The following is a 21180-nucleotide window of genomic DNA, read 5'->3' on the forward strand; positions in this document are numbered from 1 at the left end:
TAATCCATTTTATTCATAATTCCAAATAGCAATATTTTTGTGATTTTTGACAACTTGAATCACCAAAAAGCACAATTTAAATCTATGCAAAATTAATGAGGTCATTGCAATGCCAAATTATGGAACTAATTATAAAATCATTTGTAAGAGTGAAAGAATGGAAATAAGAAAAAGTACAGAAAAAGAGTTAAACGCTAAATTAAAGTTCATAATAAAAACAAAATAAAATAGTACACATTAAGCAGCTTAACTATCAAGTTTCAACAAAGATTTAACCAACCGAATTTAATATGTTTGGTCTGACAACACTGAATAATTAAAACGGAATTACCCCGCCGGCTTTTGTTTAATATTGATTTAAAACTATAACAAAAAGACTAACAAAATGCCAGCGAATTTGTGAATATAAATGTTTAATGTCTAATTAAAGTGCGGACTCCCTGTAAATTCATACGTCACTTTAAAGAGACGAACAAAGAGACCAAAGTAGCAAAAAGTCACTAGTTGAGCTTACAGTTTGGCTGTGTTTGCTTACAGTGGGCACTTAATATAGTGAAAGGTGCAAACTATGGTATTAACACATTAATATCTAGCAAGTTACTATAAATATCCTTTTGTTATACACCACCAAAAATAGACACTCGTTAAATCTTTGGAAATATAAAAATAAATTTAATCAAAGTGTCTTATTACTGTAGATGTCAGTTTGAATGAACTTTATGAAAGTATTGACGCGTCTCACAATAACCATGTGAAAAGAAGCAATATTGTATTTCATCGGCCGAGCTGAATTAAAGTGCAGACACTTCCTGAGCAAGAAATCAAATTACGAATTCAAAGCTCGAATGCGACACGTGTATGTAGGTAGGTGGGCTGGCGTCCAAGTTCCAATGCGAATCGAAAGACCAATTCAAAATTCAATTCGGAACGGTGTCATCGCACCACGAGCTCGACTAGTGAGTGAGTCAATTAAAGCTCGTGATTAGCATGCTGTTGCTTTCCAGCGAACCCGAAGCTGACTCAAACCATTCAGTTAATGACTCACTTTAATAGACAGATCGATGGATAGACGAAGTCACAGCGATTAGGCGTCGTTTGATTACAGCAGAGTCGGGCTCCAATAATGCCTTTCTACTTTTCTACCTCTTCATCACGGATATTGTATCTGTTTTCTTTCCACTTGCAGATACACCGCAGCAGAATCTGGCGATTTCATAATACAACGTAAAAGCAGCAGTACGGCCAAAGAATCCAACTGACGCAATTCAATTTGCCAGCAGCATCACAGTAACCGCAAGCTCATAAATTGAGATTAAGCAAGAGCGCTCAACTTGGCCAAGAGGCGGTTCGGGTACTCGGAGGGTTTTGGCCAACAGCACAGAGCCATAGCAATAGCAAATCAATCACTGAGCGCTCGTCGCCCCACCACAATTTGCATGAGCCAACTCGGAAGCAGCCAGCAGCATACGAATCTGAATCTGAATCCGAACCAGAATCCGAATCCGAATCTGAATCTGAATCTGAATCAGCCGACACAGATTCAGATACAGGGCCATCAACAGCAACAGCATCCAAGCAGCCAAAATCAGCAGCCAAAGCGTCGGCCAAGTGGCGTTTTATGGCAATTGCGCCATCAGCTGCAAAAGCGTAGCACGAGGAAGATGAAAACCATTTCATGATACTACAAGTGGTCCGAATCGGTGCTATTGAACTATCTGAGAATGCCGTCGACGCCGTACGATCTGGTCCAGGATGACCAGGATCTGCGGGTGCCGCTGCACGCCGAGCAGGCCTTCTTCCACGGCATCACATTTCAGGCCAAGGTGAGTCATGGAATCTATTTATTTTTGGGTTGGATTGGGTTGGGCTACTTGTCTATGGGAGTATTTCTTTAAAAAGAGATCTATTGCCTTTCAGAGTGTTTTTATTTTTCAATAAATTAACTATTTGCATAGTTTATTTGGCAGCTTGGAAAGCGCACAAATTTAAAACAGATCAGTAACTTTTGAAGCACTTTCCACACAAAATTTTATTTTTTTTATAACGGGCTTGCTTACTATCATTTACTTACTTATTTAATTTATTTTTAGTTTTATTTCGTTGCTTACCAAATATTCATAATATTTACCAGCCATTTTTTTTGAGTTAAATAAAGTATCTCATTCGAAATTATTTATTGTAGAATTACTTTTGGCTAAATATTATTCACTTGCATGTTTTTAGATTTCTGAATATATATTTGCTTGTTTGTCTGGGATCTTCTTCCGCAGAATTCTTTACATTCTTCTGTGAAATTTGCATTGTGTAAATCGGAATCTCCGCTGCATTAGTCTTCCAAATTTGCGAAGAGATACAATTCAAACAAATCATTCAAACATCTCGAATTTCCAATTTTACGACTGTGACATTTGAGCGATTAAACTGCTCTACACAATTTGTAAATGCAATTAAATTTGCTTGCCATATTTTGCTTTTGTAGTGTAGTTGGTTTAATTTATATTCAGCATTTTTCAATGCTGCTGCGGTTGACGGAAGCGGCAATAAAGAGTTTTCCACGCAAAGAGTTAGTCAACTGTCACAATTACAGCACTGGTTTGTTTTTGTTATAAATGCTGACATATATATATACATATGTATATATGTATATAAAACTATATAGGGGGGTAAAAATTGTAAACAAAATTTCCATTTGTGTACGATTGTCTGGGTATCGTGTTCAATTATACAGCATCGCATTCTGAGCATTTGTTTAGTTTTGTGTGCGTTTTTTCTGCCTTCGATGTTTTGCTATCCTCTTTTGTTTATTATTTTTGTTCAATGTGTGGAAATTGTTTGCATGCCCAGCTGCTCCTGTGGCTGTTGTTATTGTTGTTATTGTTATTATTGCTATTATTGTTCTTTTGATTTTGCTTTTGATTCGATCAGCTACATGCGGTTGACCAAAATTTCAATTAATTTTGCCTGAAGGATTGATGAGCTTGGGCGCCCCAGTGAAAGGTGGTTTCATTGCCCAGGGAAAATTTGTGTGAGATGGGTAGATGTGGCAAGTTCATGTCATGAGGGCCTTTTGTTCGTTCGGCCATTGACTTTGGCCAAACCTTGTATGCAAATCATCTGCAACATTAGTCGCATCATTCTCACGTATCCCAGGCAACAATTGGTTCGTTATCAAAGCGGCAGTGAGCCTGGTATTTTGCATAATTTTGTTTGTGTGGCATGGCATTGCACTTGGAGTTGTGCAGCAGTTGCAGCGCCAATTAAATCCACTCGATTTTACGTTCCGAAAGGCGGAGGTAGCTCAAAATTACAGCAAACATTTATGCTTTGACAACTGTTGAAGTGATACACTGAAAAATTGGTATTTAAGTTTAAGTTATGGCACTAAATAAATGATGTGAAGCTAATACATATATTTGAATGCTGTAAGCTTGTGATGAACTTGGAAAATATGTCAGGAAGTTCTAGCTTCCAAGCTATTGTATGAAAATATCCCATTCAAAGTCAACTATAATGCCCAAAAGTATGAGTAACATTAACAATGGAATATTTTTCTTGTGTGGCGCAGGTTTTTCTTTGCATTTTCATGCACGTGCTCTTAGTTCCCTGCCGCCGCTCAACTTCCACCATCCAGAAAAGAAAAACTCCACTATTATTTGCATTTTTCCATAAGCAAAAACATCGGGAAAAAGTATAAAAAAAAAGTTTTGCACTCTGTTACGCTTTTGCAGTTTTCGCTTTGTTTGTTATTTTGCTTTTGCTTCGGCTGCAGCTTCAGTTTTGTTTTGGCATCGTCGTTTGTTTGTTTGTTTTTGCTTTTGGCTGGGACTCGCTTTTGGCCCAAACGGTGAATATACCCGTTACCGTTAGCGATTTGCCATATACACTCGATGGCTAACCCAAATAAGATGAACAACCCAAAAGAGCCCAACCCACTGCAGTTTCCAAAAGACCAAAAAAAAATATATATGTGTTTTTGTGCTGTGTCAGCGGCGAAACTTCATCTGATTCATCTGATTCATCTGTCAGAGTGTCCAGTGCGAATTATGCGAGTTATGAATCACCAAGAGCCAACTAACGAGTGCTAACGAATAGGGTGTCCTGAAACCCTGGAATATCGTATGTGGATTTCTGGGATTTTGCCATCGACTTTACTGCTTAGATTAATTGAATTTCACGCTTTGATTTCGCGATTTTTGCCGGAGCCCCAGAGCCATGCTGCATAAATCTTTCAAAAGGTGTATAAATTATTTTCTCACACGCACAAAACGACCGGCGCCCGAAATTTTGTTTTCCTCGCACTTTTATATGTATTTTTTTTTTCGGTTTGTTTGTTTGTTTGGCGCCTGGCAACACGGCGTATGCTTAACACGGATTTTTGCCCGTGATTTTGGCCAATACTGCTGTCCTATGAAATATTTATACGATTGCATCCGATTCAAGTCGATTTATTTGAGCTCAACAACTTCCGACATGCGTATGGGGAATTTATGGCCCTTTGGTTCATCAATTATTTGAGCAAAGTGGAATAACGCTGATGGTTTGGATCAAATTCAAAGGGGTTTAAATTTTGGCCAAAAATTGGTATTTATTTATTTATTTATCTGAAAAGGAGCAGGCAACGGACATTTCCTCACTTGGAGCCTCTTAAAATAACAGAAAGAAGTGAGAATTCAGAATCGATATCCATTCCAGAAAATTCAATTTCCGGTCCATATAGAAATCATGTTAATTATCATTTCTCTCATCGCGCGGAACGGTCTCTCGGAAAATATAAACTATGAAATCATGTTCATCTTTCATTTTCCACGATGGGAAATTATTTTTATTTTCGGAATGAAAATAGCTACGCTCGAGGTAAAATTAATTATTATTTACAAAATAATATTAATTAAGGCGAAGGTGAAGCGCATATGTTCCACTTTTACCGAACAAAACCAAGGAAAATCGCGCCGAAAAATAAATCGAAAGAAAAGAAAAATACTGGCGAATACGGGGGCACATAAAAATATTAAAAAACAAATAAAATGGAGACGGCCACACATGCCAGTGGTCCACGTGCTACGAAAGTGTGTGTGCCTTGGATTTTCCTCAGTTTTCCTTTCGCTTCGTGTTGTGTTTACCCATTTTCCATGTGTACGCAAAATTATGAATGCCATACAGACATACGCAATATAGTCCCATCCACCCGCTGTTCTGGCTGCTCTGTTTATCTGCGAAGGCAGACCTCGTTTTGTTTTTAGAAGCTCTGGAAACATGAGGACAGATACTCCGCTTGTGGTGCCTCGTCATATATCAATTTCAATTATCTGGCATTTCCGTTGAGGCCGTGGGCATTTCAAAAGCATTTCTCCTACATATAAATTATATTGGCAGCGACAAAAGGGACGACGGCCCAAAAAGGATTATGCGGCCTGCAATTTAACTTGGGTCCTGGTCGTCCTGCTACAGGTCCTGGCTTTTATCAGCCGCAACTGACACCAGCAGGCCCTCCGAGGAGGGCGTGAAAAATGAGTCATAAAATGCAAATAAAATTCGAGAGTCCTTTTCGCACCAGAAGTTTGCCTTTTATGTGCCTTCTTAAAGAGTTCTTTTCATAGATTTCAGAGTTTTTTTTTGCATTTCCGTTCTCGTGTTTGCTTAACCTTTTGTGTAAAGTTCAATTTGCTCGTTAATATCTTGATAAACATTTGTTCTAGCGCTGGATTTTCCTTCGCTGGCATTGCGCCATTCGCCAATTTGGTTCGGGTTTACATGAGATAATTAACACGCCTCACCGCAGCCCCGATTTTACGGCCAGCACTTTTGTTCAATTCGCAGCTCATCTGCGGAAAATGGCATCCCCGTATGGCATCGTCAACAAATGGCTGGTCTCCAGTTTCCAGCTCCCGATCCCTGGATTTCTGATTATTCTTGTGGTGGCAAAATGCATTTGGCGGTTGCCTATAACATCCGCATAATGCAAACAAACAAGCTGTCGCCATCGAAATTGGACTTTATGCATACGGTGTATGGAGCACAATAAATTTTTAATGCCATACCCGCTTCTCTCTGCTGTGCATCGATTTGCGGCTGGAGTCCAATAATAAAAAAAATTCAATATTTTCCTTCAGTTACTTAAAAGTGCTATAAAAATAATAAAGGCCAATGGCGGAAAATGTAATTTTCCTTTGGCCCAACAAATGGCTTTGGGTTTATCATATTCATTGCAAATTATCGGCTAAATGCTTTTATGGCTTGATTCTGGCGCCCCTCTAAAAGGATATTCATCGATGTGAGTGTGAGTTTGTGAGTGTGCGGAAATGGTTTCCATTTGGTGGAATCAACGACTGACTGGGGGATTCATTTGAATTCGATGGGGTGTGGGGCCAAGTCGTGATACCTCTCCATTTTTTTTTGTTCTCTCTTCTTTAGCCAATTCCTCTTCCAATTCTGTTTGATTATTACAGATTCATTCCGCTCATTTCTGAACTGATTGCTTGGCTGAGCTAATCGATTTTTCTTGTTCTGCTTTTGGGTTACTCCACTTTGGCTTAGCACCGCCAGTAGGATGGGGACATTATTGGCCACCTACTTGAGCTTCTTTGGGCCATAATTCTGCGGCTGTATTCGCGTTTAATGTGTGTCAAGTGCCACATTAATGCTGGTCGTCAAGGATTAAGTGGCCATTACTTGTCCGGACTTGCGGACTTTGGTTGGCTTATCTAGGGTGTCGCTTGCCAGCTCATTGATGATGATGATGATTCATTCATTCATTCATTCAGCGGTGGCCAATCGACAACGCTGATCGGTGGGCCATGAATGCTGCACATGCTCTACTCCACTCAGCTCATTTATTATCTATTACACAATTTTCTGTTGCAAATTGGCTTGAATTTCGCAATTACACCTGGCGCAGCTGAGGCAAACGAGTTCCAATGACTGCCAATGAGTCAGGCACAGGCGCACAGGCTCTGGCAGCCGCCGTCGAGGAAAATGCTTTCTCACCCACTCCCAACTAGACAGCCATCCCTGTTTCTGGCCAAAATTGGTAGCACACGCAAATGTGCAAACTGTTGGCCCGGCCAGCGATGTTGCGGGTGCCTAGCGAAGCGCTCAATGGCGGAAGTTGCAACGCCAGCTGCCGTGGCACGCTCTTTCCAAGCGTTTTCTAGACCAGGCCCATAACCACCAAACATCGAACACCGACCCTTTCCCAAGCTGCTGACAGCTGTTTGCTGTTTGCTGTTTGCTGTTTACTGGCCAACTGGGCTTGGCCGTGGCCCAAACAAAGCAAATGAAGCAGCACAATCGAATGCGGCCTGGGTTCAATATTATGATGCCCCAGTACTCTGCAACAAAGGGTATATTGGATGAGTCATGAGTTGTTACCGCTTTTTTATCAGCGATATTCAAGCTCGATCTTTTAATTAATCCAGTGAATGTATAATGCATTTATTTTAATTAACCATAATTAATTATATATATATATGTTAAGTACTAGGAACAGGGTATCTCAAATTCGCGACTCGCCTGTTCCACTTCTTCCATCTTTGTTTTTCGGTAATGACAAGCGATCTCCGATCATTTTCTGCCAATTTTCCCATTCCGACCAGAAGCAAATCGAAAAAGGGTTGCAGCAGAGACTCGTTAACTGCCGCCGCTCACGTTTCATTCATTCTTGCAAAAAAATAAAAAAAAAGATGGAAAATTATCTGTGCCGCTGCATCAAAAGCGCCGGGAGCTGGGAGCTTCCCTACTCCACAGTCTAATCAGTGACAACCCAACGAGAGCTGCAGCCATCGGAAAAAACTGCAATTGAATTCATTTCGCTATGCGATCTTTCACAGTTTTCCCTGGGCTTTGGCTTTTCCTTATCTCAGCGACTGTCGACTGTTCCTGCTACTGCAGCAGATACAGATACAGCTACTACAGCTACTGCTCTTGCCTTTGCTGTCGTTTTGCTGTCAAGTGCAATTATGTGCCACCATTCACAGCGACCTTTGACATTGCCGCCATAGACCCACAAAAAGAGACTGGCGTCATGGGGCAGCGATGGCGGTTGGTGGATGGAGTGCAGCGATGGAGGATTGCGGACTAAAATGGAAGGGCACCGCTGGATGGCTTTTTTGTGGCACGCCAGTCAACTGCTTAAATCAACTTTATGGCCAATAATTAGGTGCAATTGTGTTTGGATAAAAAAAAGTGCGCTTCTTGGGAGATTTTTATTTAAATTTACAGCTAAGTTCAATCAAATATATAATATAATATAAAAATTTAACTTATTAATTTATATTTTATTATCTCTGCAAGATCTATTTTATACTCAAGTGCTAATTTTCCAACGAAATATATATATGTTTTTGCGTTCGATTTTTGTTCATGGTTGTAAAATTAATTTGTGCCAACAAGAACACGATTTTCAAAATACATTTCTGTTGAGATAATTATTTCGCAGAACAGCCTTTGTGTTTATTTAAAACATATTAAAAAGGGCAATGAACAAAAATCGACCACTTCGTAAGAACAAATCTATTGAGTTTCATAATATATAAATGTTTCCATGTATTCCTATACATACTTATTGGAAAATTAATTGTGTACCCTAGATGAAAATGTTCAACTGAGTGCGTGGGCGTAGCCTTAACCTTCAGAATGGCCACTTCAGAGGGAAAAGGAAAATGGAGGAGGTGGCTTTAACATCAATGCTGAAAATGCTTGCCAAAAGATGGTTGCTGTCAATTATTTAGGCATTAATTAAACACTTTGACTGGCGGCTGCTGTTTCTGTGCTCGATCGATTCGATTGACATTCTTTGAGGAAAACGATTTTACCTGCCCAGCTGGACCACACCTCACCCTGCCTCACGAAGCGCCTGACCGACTGGCTTTTCAATTAAATTTATTTGGCCCCATTGTGCGAGCCGACTCTACGTGAGTCTTGGCCAAATGGCAACTAATTTGCATTTCCAGCCAAGAAGGGGGCCGCATGTGAAGTTAAAAGTTATTGGGCCATAAATAACGCTCTGCCAAATTCTAAACAAACATTTCTTCGACACTGTGTCGACCGTGTTGGGATACTGTGAAAGTTTTCCACTTGATGCTGAATCCAGCGCCAATCCAGCCCAACTTCTGCCTCCCCCTTTTCGGTGGGTGGAAATTAGCATAAAAGTTTTTGCCGATGGTGGAGGGTGCAGCACTTTCGGCATTTTTAGCTCTTGCCGCCTTCCTATCGTAAAATTTAAGAAATTTTGCACACACACATGTGGAACCATAAATGGACCAATTTTCAATGCGTCTTCGGCCTTTTGTTCCGCCAACTTTTCCACTTTTCCCATACCAAAAACCACCCAAAAATCAACTTGTGGAACAATCAACATTTTAGTGGGTGGCGGTGGGTGAAAGGGGGGTTTTTTAGAGGGTGCGGCGCCAAATTGCTTAATTGAAAGCCAAGCCAAATTAATAATTGCCCGCGATTGGCGCCTAATTGTTGCAAATAGGAAAAAGGCGTGCGACCCACACCGCGTATACGCAATGTTTGTGTATTCTTTAACGCGCCGCTCTTTTGACCTTTTCAGCGGGCGAAGCGCGCGTGCTGAAAGCTTTTTCAATTAGCCAACAATTCATTTGCATTCTCGTCGAAAATTATTTCCTACAAAATACTATAAAAGATTTCGACGGTTCGTCTTTTTTCTTGATGCTTTTAAATATGTTTTTCAGTTCAGCGTAAGATCAATATGTTTATTGGAAATATATCAGCTTAGTTTTAAAGGTTTTATTGCATATATGTAATCTCAAATTCAACCTTTAGCAATTTATTAATGATGCTTTAATTTGTAAAGTTCTCAGAAAGCGTATTATTTGAAAAAGGTTCGCAAATTAATTTGACACTAATTTATTGCCCTTAATACCTATTTTCGGAAGTCTTTGTTGATCTTTAAGAACTTGGTTGGCCTACTGGTTATATTCCTTAATGCGAATGCGAACTAAAGCGGAATCAGCTTGTTTGCAAGTTTATAGGGCGTGAAGAAAATGTATCCTGCCTTGTCCTGGCTGCGCTCAATTAAATTTGCGTTTTGCCAGAACTCTGCGCTGGGCTTTTCTTTGAATTTTAATTAAAATACATTTTGTCAGCTGTCGCTTAAAGTTTTGAACTTTTTTTTTTGGTGTGGGCCGTAAGCCGCCTCATAATTGGCTGGTAATGTGGGTGGGTGCTCTTTGGATGGATGAGTGGGCCACTTGAGTGGGATTATGCAAACAGCAGAGAGAACCAGGACAACAGAACAGCGGCTACTAACCCACTCCTGACCATGACAAATAGTGGGGGATTCCCTTGTCCTTGTCTAGGCTAAATTAAAATTGTGACTTTGGCACTTGTTGGCATACGAAAACAGTGGCTCTCATTTTTAATGAGCTAACCAAAAGCCCCGGGGCTAAGGAGTACTTTTCTTGGCCTCCGGCTCTCGAATGTCCCTGGGTCTGCGCGCATCTGGCATCTGGGTAGCTGGGTAGCTGGGTTGCTGGCTATCTGGCAGCTAGGATCTTGGCCAGCTCTTTTTTGTACCCAACTTGGCCAACAGACGAGTGCGTTTGTCAGCCGGGCTTGCCTTTTGTTATTAGTTTGTCAAGCTGTCGCTTTGGTCTATTGTGCGTGGGTGGGTGCACTTTGCCATGCCGATTATCTCTGTTTTATTTGTCTGTGCCACTGGCTTTTTTTCTTCCCCCTTTTCTTCACCCCTTGCCAAATAATCAAGGGGATCCCTCTCTCTCTGGGGGCACCACCAACAGATTGTCCTGGCATTTGGCAAAAATAAAAGGACAGCTGTTTCGCATCTATTTCGGCTTTCATTCTTTACACACCTCCTTGGCGTTTAAATTTCTCTGTGGGCCTTTTAATTATTCAAATTTATTTGTCGGCACAATGTGTGTGTTCTTGCCCAGCTCTTGACATATTAATAGAAGACAATCAGGAAGCGAAAGTGGGCGTGAGTGCGTGCGGGGGCGTGGCAGCTGTTGCCTTTAATGAAACCACAGTGAAAGTTTTTAATGAGTTTCGATTCAGTGCACGACGCAGGACCATGTCTAACATACACACCGCCTGGTTGCACTGGAAAAAAATGTAGGGAATTGATATAAAATAAAGGAAATTATTATCTATAAGGTATTGAAAGTTAGTTTGACAGACAAAATCAAAAATGGCACAAAATCAAATGTTCTTTCTACAATTTATTTCTATGTAATTCTCGACTTTTTGATGTGACTTCAATGTTTATTCATGACCACATTATCTCTCTGTGCACGCCTTCAATCAGCTGCGTATTTCCTTATTAATTAAGTTTGCTTAACCCAGCATCCCCACACCAATCTACTCCCAACGATTGGCAATCCAAGTCCCCGGGCCACTTTCGCTGGGGCGCCAGGACTTTCCCTCTGATCTTTGGCAAGGCAAATAAGGAAAAAAATCGACCAGTAATCCTTCTTGAAGTCATCCACCTTGGCGCCTAGAAGAAGTTTTGCCCGGGATCCTTTGGCAAACTTTGCACGTGGCTTTAATTGCTTTCGCTCTGTCTGCTGCTCTCCATGTTATCTGTGCCTGGCCTGCGGCGAAGGTTTCCCTTTGATTAAAATTACTTTTGATTAGTTAAATGAGTGCGGCACTCGGAATTGGAAAAGTCAATAGTACACAAGAATGCTTGGCAGAAGTGGTTTGTAGAAAATGTGTCGATAATTCAACTGCAGCCTATAAAAATGCCAGTCACACTCGGCAATCTCTCAGGATTTGGCGCAAAGTCCATTGCAACCGATTTCTTCCGATGCCTTGGAAAGTGTCCAAAGTCCTTACGAATGCTCCTTGGAAGCGTGTCAAGTGCAATGCAGTGGAGCCCAAGGGCCAAAGACTACATTGGTCGAGAGGAACATTTGTCTGCCACATGCTTGACATCCAGCGGAAGTGGTGGCCACATATTGCCCGGCCAGTGCGCTCAATAGCTTTTGAACTATGCTTTAATATGCTTTTAAATGAAATATTTAAGATATACATATATGTACATTATAAACAAATGACACCTACATATCGGATGGGCGTGGATTGCGTGTCAGCAGTCTCCCACTGACAGCAGAGAAACATAAATAAATACTGGGAACTAAATCATATTTTTTGGCAATGACACAAAAATCTTTGAAATTCGTTGATAAAAATAAAGCGCTGGCCACTAAAATCATGGACAACGGTGCGTATGCGTACTGTTTGAAATGCCATAAAAATTGTTGCGAAAGAGTTTGCGTATTCCCGGTGGGCCAGGTCATAAAACTCACGGCGAAATAAAGCGTGAAAAATATTGCTAAAATAAGGCGAAAAAAGGGAGTTTATTTCACTTGTTTGCTTCAATATAGAATTGCTTTTTAATACTGACATCTCTCCTTGCGCTCCATTTATCTGCAGCAAATTGAATTTACAAACTGCCCCGACAACCATTATCTAATTAAGAGCTCCATCTTTCGGATCCGTGCCCTATTTCATTGGACTCCGTTTCGGGCGTTTTTCTATTTTCCAAACGACATTTTCCCAGCAATTAAGATAAATGTCAGTTTGGTGCAAAATGTTAAGCAACATTTTAATCAATTTTGTCAATTAAAAAGAATGAACAGACATTTGGAAATGGCTGCAGCCCGGCAAAAGGGACTGTGAACCAATGTGAGCCAAACTGACAACGCTTTTCCGTAGGTCGGCAAAAATTTAATTAAAAAATTGGCAAAGTGAGGCATTCGTCGACGAACTAGCTCTCAAACAATTTAGCTCGTGTAATAGAAGAATCGAATTAGCAAAGAACTTTGAGGCAGCAGCAAAAGTTTTTAGCCATTTTGGATCGTGAATCATGGCATTCCGTTGAGGTATGTCTTATAAATTATTAATGAGCAGTAGTAAACAATCGAATCGAATGCACAATGCCAGCATTCGGAAACTAAATCGAAAATAAATAGCGCGTCGACAGGTATTAATAGAAAATCGTTCCGTACACCTTGACATTGGCTTTTCTCACGAACAACTGGCGAACAATTGTTGCAATGTCCTTATGGGGGAATTCAAGTTGCGTGAGGTGGCTAAAAAAACTGGCCCCCAATCCAAAATCCAAATTGCTTTTAACTTTTTGCCTTTCAGTTGCGAAAGTCGGGCGAAGTTTACTTGCTTTTTTGTTGCCAGAGCGAGCACACAAATTGCTATATAATGTGCGTGTCCTCGTTTCGAGTTCGTTTCGTTTCTTTGCCATTTTTCTCGCGATTTTCACCGGGAAAGTATCATTAACAGATCGCTACAGGGAGGCAGATATCGCGACTGCATTTTCTTTCCTATTTTTTTTTTATGGTTTTCCCCCGAACTTTGCCTAATGTTTTCCCATTTTCGTTTGTCCACACCCGTTTTTTTTCATAACTCCCATGTTGCGTGCCATTAGGCATTGTCCCCAAAAAAAATAGTAATAATACATTGCTCGTTTTAATATATTTCTTTTACGACTCGAAACATTTCCGCCGACGGCCACACGTTAGGCATATTGATTTTTGTCTCCCTTTTCATATTACTCAAATTAAAGTTGAATAGCGGCAACTGGCAATTGAAGTGGAAAATTTTAGTTGGCAGCAGAATTTTTCCCAAAACTTTCCCGCTGAATAACGCTTTTCTTCACACCATTGAGCCCAAAATGTGATGGAAAATTGAAGTGCGCCCCGAAGAGTTGCCTTCAACTGTCGGCAGCTGTCAAATTTGTGAAAAAGCTGCACATTCGTCTTGCAACTTCTGTCTTTGGGAGTGGATATATGTTCGGGCCATTTGTCATAGATTTTTCGGTTCGCTTCGTCGACTTTCTTTGGGTTTTTCTTTTTTTTTTTAGCTGCCATAGGGAGTCTAAAGTCAAAATTAATTGCCAGGCTGGGATTGGTATGGCAAATTGCATTCCATTGTTGGCTAGCTGTTGGAATGCATATATCGCTCATACGCACCGTCATCCCGGCTGCCACTTAACATATTCAAACGGGCAATGGGGTGTTCATATTACGCTAACAAGCACGTGTCCTGGCCCCTTGGGGAATGTGTGCTAGCCGGACGTGTTTGTTGGCAATCTGTACCTGGCACAAAAGTGGATGCCAAGAGGATCTAAGCTGCATTGTCTGGCCTGCATAAATTGACTTTAACATGCATTTATGCGCTCCAAAGCTCGGCCGGCTCGGCTAGCACGGCTTTTCCGGGCTCCTCCTAGCATTTTCCTGGCATTTTTGTTGCCCCAGTTAGTCTTGGTAATTATATTTGCTCTGGTCTAATGGGAAAGGCAACTGCACAAGAGCTTCTGTGCCTGATGCACCACAGATGCTATTGTTCTAGTTAGGCAATTGACGCTTCTGACTCGGAACAATAATGAAACTGGATCCGCATCGGTGCTGTTTGTGTGTGCTATCATTTGGGCATCGTTGCTGAAATTAGTTTTACACTCGATTCCCAGAGGTTGGCACAGGGGAAAATACAATATAATGAAAGCCGAAATTGAATTAGAGTGTTATTGGTTTAATGTACAAAAATGGTATGCATTTTAAGAAATAAATGATATGATATTCTGTGATAAATAAACTAATTTATTTAAAATTCTTAAGAATCAAGATTCAGCTTGTTTTATTAGCTCATGGACATGGAATCTCTAATACTTACTATTTTTTCTTCTCGTGATACGAGCTAGAATTGATTATAATTGCGGTCCAGTTTAGCTTAGCTCTCTGAAATGGCATGAAATTACTTCATAGCATATTCTTTTCTCGCACGGCGGATGCAGTCATTTATGCTGATCCGCCGATTGCCAGACGCGGAGGCCAAGTTTCTGGATTTCACTCGCTTGCAGGCGACACAAAGTGAAATGCTCGATGGAAATGGAGATGAAGATGGAGTTGGAGTTGGAGTTGGAGGCGAAACAGAAAGCGAACATGGGACACACGGTCATCAAATCAAAGCTCAGCTGCAGCGGCGATTTGGCCATGGATTGAATGGCCTGGGAGTGGGCTAAAGTCAGTCGGCTGCAGGTAGTAGAAAAAGCCAAGATGCACGCACATTGGACATGGCCATGTTGCAGGCTAGAGTCAACATTTGGCGCTGGCTTTGATGCTTTTTACACAGCCTCCAACTGCGACTGCGTCTAGCTATTTCTGGATGTCTGTCTATTCCGACGGTGTTTGTGTACACGTGAAAAAAATAAGTTGAAGTTATTAGAATGTACGACTAAGATATATAGAATATTTTCAAAGATTTTGGCAAAAGCAGAAAGTTTGTACGAAGCAAGGTACCTTTAATTTAGTAATTTATGTATATAAGGTTTTCCTTTTTTCTTCACCAATTTATCGCTGAGTGTAGCTCTCTAGTTGGCTGTATGTTTGTCTGTTCTTGGACATCAATGGCAATTGACCAGGTCTTGCCATTGCCTTTGCCCGTGTTTGCTGGCTGCCATGGCTACTTTTTCATTAAGCAGTCGCGGCAAACACTCCCATCGCTTCGCCTCCGGCTCTGTTGGCCATTGGCATTGCTGAAATTTATTGCGATGCAATTTTAGCCATATATGTACGTGCGACGGCGATTTGCAATTTTGACGCTTTAAAATGGCCAACAGGACGAACAGGAGGAGCTGTTTCCCAGAAACATAAAACCAATAATGTACCGACTAATTTGCATTTTGTAAGCAGTATTTTTTGGTTGAGCTAACCACTAACCCAATTAAATGGAGTTCATTAACCCCACAGTGGCTGTGTTTAAGCCCTGGCAACCACCCAGCAGGTGGCCAAACAGAAACCAACACAGCTCCAACCGAAACCCCCAAGTCCTCCAAATGGCTAAAAAACCACCCCCAAAAAGCCACACAATTTATTTCAAAGGGCACCGCAAGTAACCAACCACCCACACACCCAATTGCCCGCCACATCTGCTCAATAATAAGGTTGTTCAATAAAATGTGTGACCGGCCGGAGTAAATCCATGGAAATTGAGATGGGAATAATTGGAGGCGCCAAGCGTTTAAGTCTGTTTAGCACTTGTTTGTGAAATTTACACCAGCCGAATAAAAGGCAGAGGAGAGAAACGCGAATAATAACAATAATAACATGGTTAAATTGCTGTATAAAAATTAGCGGTCAGCATACACGCACAGTGGGGGCGGGGGATCAAAGACGAGGGGGGGCTGAGGGAGCATATAACGCCGATTGAATTATTAAAGCTGCTAATTAAACGCTTCCGCTCGTTTAGCTGCTGTGACGCATTACTCATACGCCCCGTGCTCTTTGCCCATTTGGCGTCCACTTGTGCGTTTGTGTGAGGCACGCAATTTATTTATTTTCATTTCTGTTTGCGCTTTGGCTTTATTTTCATCCCACAAAGCGCTCCTCTTTGGAGATCTATTCAAAGTTTCCCATTACTAAAAAAATAATTTTTAAACTGTTTGTGGCTTGATATAATACGAAACTATATTATCAAATTATAATCATTTAATATTAAATGTGATTTGGACCACTTCGTGTGCAAACACTGCAGCTTTGCAGAAAAATAAATTATAAATCAAAATAAATTTAACAGTTTGGCAGATGAAATTTCATTTATATTTGATTTAATAAAAGATTACAAGTAAAAGATTAATTTTTCTAAAATATATCTTTGTATTAAAGGTAATTAAAGGTATCTTTTATGCTACTCCTAATATTGGTATCAAAATAATCGCCTTGCGCTAAATTGGATTGTTACAACATAAGATTGAAGGGGATGGAGCAGAGGCCTTTATTGTTCTCCTTCTTCTTTTTTTTTGGCCACTGGTCTGTTCTTTCATTACTTTGGTCCATTGTTTGCCTAAGTACTTCCAATTGATTTTCTGCTTTGTTATTATTGTTCCACTTGTGTACGCTTTGTCGCCCTCAGTACTCGGTACCCCCAATTGTTTATGGCCAAGTCGAAGAGGGTGGTTGTTGGTAACTCGGGTGGCGTTTTGTGTACGGTGTTCACTGTCCAAATGGTAACTCGTTTATTGATTTTACCTTTGACTAGTAAACTTTGCCGCCACCGTGGTTCCTGCACTCACTTTCTCTCTTTGAGAAAACAGAACTGAAACTTTTGGCGGAAACTTTGCGGCGATGTTATTCCAGCTGAAGTATGCCAAAACCAGGGCACATATAAATCAAGAAGACGGAGATGTTCCGTATCCCAGCACGATACGCTTGTCTAATCCCGGCTCATTTGATTTGCAATTACATGTGGAGAACAAGGCATGTCCACTGTCTGTGTGGCATGTCGGTTGTTGTATTCCCCGACTATGCTCGAACAAAACATTTCACTTACCCACAACACCCACACACGTATGTATCTCCGGAGGGATCGGGGTCAGATAGATCCCGACATGGTTGCCTCATCATAATATAAATACTCTCGCCTCATGATGCATTTCTTGCATGCTGGCGTGGTGTGGCAGCTGCATTTGCATAATGCATTCCGTTTCGATTCGCTTTGTTTAAAAAGAACCCGAATATCTGTGGGATACTACATACCATATAGATATATATGGGTCACCGCTGGACAGCAGCCAACAGAAACTTTTACTTTTCCATAGGGCCGATATAAACTGAACCGATGTGAACCGAACTGAACTATGGGGCCAATAAAACTTGATACTCCACAATTGAGCGAGGGGAGTTAATGAAGTGAGGCGAAAGTCGTAACAAAGAACAAACAAAGAATGCAACTAAAGTCCCCCCAACTCATATTTTTTTTTTTATTATCTCCGCTCAGATAATAGTTTATGGTTTTTTGTTTGCTTTTCCATTTCTTTCGCATCGTTTATTATTAGCTTAGAGTTTTATGTCTGTGGAGTGTGAAGTGCACAAAACAGAAAGCATAATTTGTATCTTTTTTTCCACCGGAAACTGACTATTACATGGGCAAGTCATTGATGGATTAGGTGAGTAATGCCTACATATCCAATCGCACTCCCTGGCTGGGGCCAATCAAAGACCCCACCAAAGCCGGCTTATGCAAATGCAGACCCACAGACAAGTCTTTGGTTTTTTATTAGCCATTCGACGGTGAGACTCCTCACATGCAGGTTTATGGCCAAATGGAGAGAATAAATTGGAAGAACACTCCTCGTAGCGTTTAAGTACAGGTATAAAATAAAAAATGAGCTTGATATTCATAATTTCATTAACTGGTTAAATAAGTATTATATCTAGGCATAGAGTTACATTTTGCAGTTTAAGATTTGATAATGATTTTCTTGCAGTGCACTTTTATGCTCATTTCATTTGCACCTAGCGAGCTTCTTCTTCTTTCCGGTGTTTTTAGCACGGTGGAAATTCAGATGTTGATTTAACTTGCACTTAACTTGTTGCCGCGAGTGTTGGCTAAAAGAAAGCATTTCACTTCACGCCACTTAGGCAGCCTGACTTTGCACTTTAGTTTCGAGTAGCTGATAAAGGGGGGCACACTTCCATTTCCAGCTGCAGCCCCAAATCCCACGACATGATTTATTCGACCAGACAAACTCATTTGTTTGCAGTTTGCATTCGAGCTGCGCATTTTCCCGCTGGCTTAACGGCCAGCAAATTATCATAGTTGAGATATAATAGGGATGGGCGTGCTATTGGCCAAACGATTTGCATTTGCATTTTGGCCAACTGCAATTTGGAGATGAGTGGAGAGAAGACTTGCATTTCGCTTTCGACCAACCTTTGATTCGGTTTGAGCCAAGTTGGCCTGCGGCGCTGGCCACTTACAGCTCGTCAAATAATTGTTTTAAATTAAGCACAAGCCAAATGCCCAAAGTTATGCATAACAAAAAACCAAAAAGACAGCTCGAAGTTTTGCCCGCCATCTCATTAAGTTGGCTCCTCCTGGCTGGATGATGCTAATGAAATGGCCTGAAACGAGGGTGATGGGTGGTTTGGTTTGCCTGTTGGTTATTGGGCGGGAAACCCAAACGAAAGTTAAGTTGCGCAACAGAAGGAAGGAAGGAACAGGACTGAAGACAGGATGGCCGAGACAGCAGAAAACTAAAACCCGAGATGAAAGCAAAACAAAAGCCAGCAGGAAGTACAACAGCCAGGAGATGCTGATTATCTGCGGTGGTTTTCACTGGGAGTTGGGCGGTGCAGAAGGTGGCAATGGAATTAACATTATTAGCGAAAATTCTTGAGGCTGCTTTCCCACTTCATCCCTGCAGTTTCAGGTTTAAGTTCGCCCTGTTGAGCTTGTTTTTAAATGTTTTACGCAAGCTTTTCTTTAAGACTGTGCGTTGTACTCAGGCAGTAAAAAAGGATTTTGTACATATATTTTTTGTGCAATTTTGTACAATTACTGCTGTATGCAATTTAAGGAGCTTAAACTTTAGCTACTGTTCGTGCTAAATATTTTAATTGAAAACACACTTCATTTTATCATTGCTTCACTTAAATAACTCAAAATCCCAGGCTATTAAACCAAGGCCAAGGCAGACTTTATTTAGCCTGCACTCAAAATGAAAAACATTCATCAAAGAAATTCCTCTACACACATGCTTTTTACCCATGCCGCATCGATAAACAAATGAAGACATCAAATTCTCAATCAACAATTTTAAAACGAATTTCCAGTGAAGAGTTCGCAAAGTGGCCAATTAAATGTTTCAATAAACAGCCTCAATTTACTACTTATAAATACCATACGACTTGATCTATTTTCGCTGAGGCTTCAACATATCATCTCGCTTTTAATTTTTCGTTCTATTTTCCTAATTAATTTTTAAATTTCTTACACATGTCGAATTAGTGGCGAAGGAGATTCGGGAAAAGAGCAAGAGCTTTTCCGCAGTTTTCTCGTTATTTCACATATTTCCCCATGCTCTCATTTGCTCATGTGCCCTGAAAACTGTGCAATGTTTTTTTTAACGCATATCAACACAAATGTAAAGCAAATGTTAAACATGAAAGTGTGTAAGTGAATATGTGCATGGGGTTACTGAAATGTACTTTTCACATTTCATAATTTATTACTACACATTAAAAATTGCCCCCACAACGAGGTGTTAGCAGCGAAAGCTTTTAATGGCATTGACTGCCCAAAAATAGGCTTTAAAAATACACAAGTGTAAAATACAGTGTAAAGTAAATAAATTGTTGGTATTATACATAAGTATAATCTTTGAGATATTGGTGATAATACTTAATAAGATTTGATTTTGATTTAGATTTGAAGTACAATTTCATGTTTAATCTCTGTTATATATCGAAACATAATACCCCTTTAGTGGATTAGCATTAAAACAAGAAAAAGCAATTGGTAGCACCCTGCAGCATTGCGACAAAAAATGTGGCACCAAGGTCAGGGGTTGCGTGTACACATAAATGTTTTTTTATATTTCATTTCCTTTTTTTTTGGGTAAATAAACCGAGAAAAATTATGTTTTCAACGCTTTTGCCCGTCGTACCCTGCAAAGCTGTGCAAACAAATGTTTCGCATTGTTGAAAGGCAAATCCAAAAGAGCAAAAGGGGCAGTGGAAGCCGAACATGAAAGCTGGTCCGGCCTGAAGCGCCATTAGCCATGGCCGAAACGCTGGCGGAAGGCTGAAAGGCAAGCCAAAAACCAAATCCTTTTCCAGAGTTTTTCACATTTTTTATGCAGCGCCAAGGGGCTTTCTTTTATTCATTTTTTTGCATATTTTTTTTTGCCGGCCAACTAAGCTGTCCTAATCTGTTTGTCGTTGACCATCGGCTAAACGTGCTCCTCAACCCATTTGAAACCCATCTAATTTTTTGTGTTGCGCCCCCTTCAAATCTCTTAATTCAACATTCAATTTCTTGATGATCTTAGTCGGGATTTATGGGGTGACTGTAAGAGCAGCTTAATTGCTTTTTGTCCGAACAAATGGCAGGTAATATCTCAGGACACCTTGAGCATTTCGACTGTTTCGCACTGACGTCACACGGAGAGGGCCAACAGACGTGGCCAGCTTTTGACTTTTAACTTGTCTTTCGCCCGAACGATCAAGTGTAAATAAACAAATGTATGAAAATAGAACTGGAAGTGGGGAAAATCGATTTCATTGCTCGCAATTAATGGATGGTGAAAACGCCATAGAAAGTGGAAGAAAAAACGTGAGTTGTTTCGCAAAACTCATAATCAAAACAGAATCTACAATATTCACCCATAAACGTAATGCGGGT

The 21180-nt window shown here is 40.6% G+C and overlaps 1 protein-coding gene across 3 annotated transcripts in view; it reads left to right on the forward strand.

Moving 5' to 3' along the window:
- Positions 1-21180, forward strand: part of LOC117139094 (capon-like protein) — a 43910-nt gene that overhangs the window by 4526 nt on the left and 18204 nt on the right. For all 3 annotated transcript variants that reach the window (XM_033301221.1, XM_033301219.1, XM_033301220.1), the window contains exon 2: positions 1187-1823. In XM_033301221.1, the coding sequence (XP_033157112.1) occupies positions 1722-1823 (102 nt within the window). In that variant the 5' untranslated portion in view covers positions 1187-1721. The remainder of the gene's footprint in view (positions 1-1186; positions 1824-21180) is intronic.

This window comes from Drosophila mauritiana, chromosome 3L (assembly GCF_004382145.1).
Source record: "Drosophila mauritiana strain mau12 chromosome 3L, ASM438214v1, whole genome shotgun sequence".
Taxonomy (NCBI): domain Eukaryota; kingdom Metazoa; phylum Arthropoda; class Insecta; order Diptera; family Drosophilidae; genus Drosophila; species Drosophila mauritiana.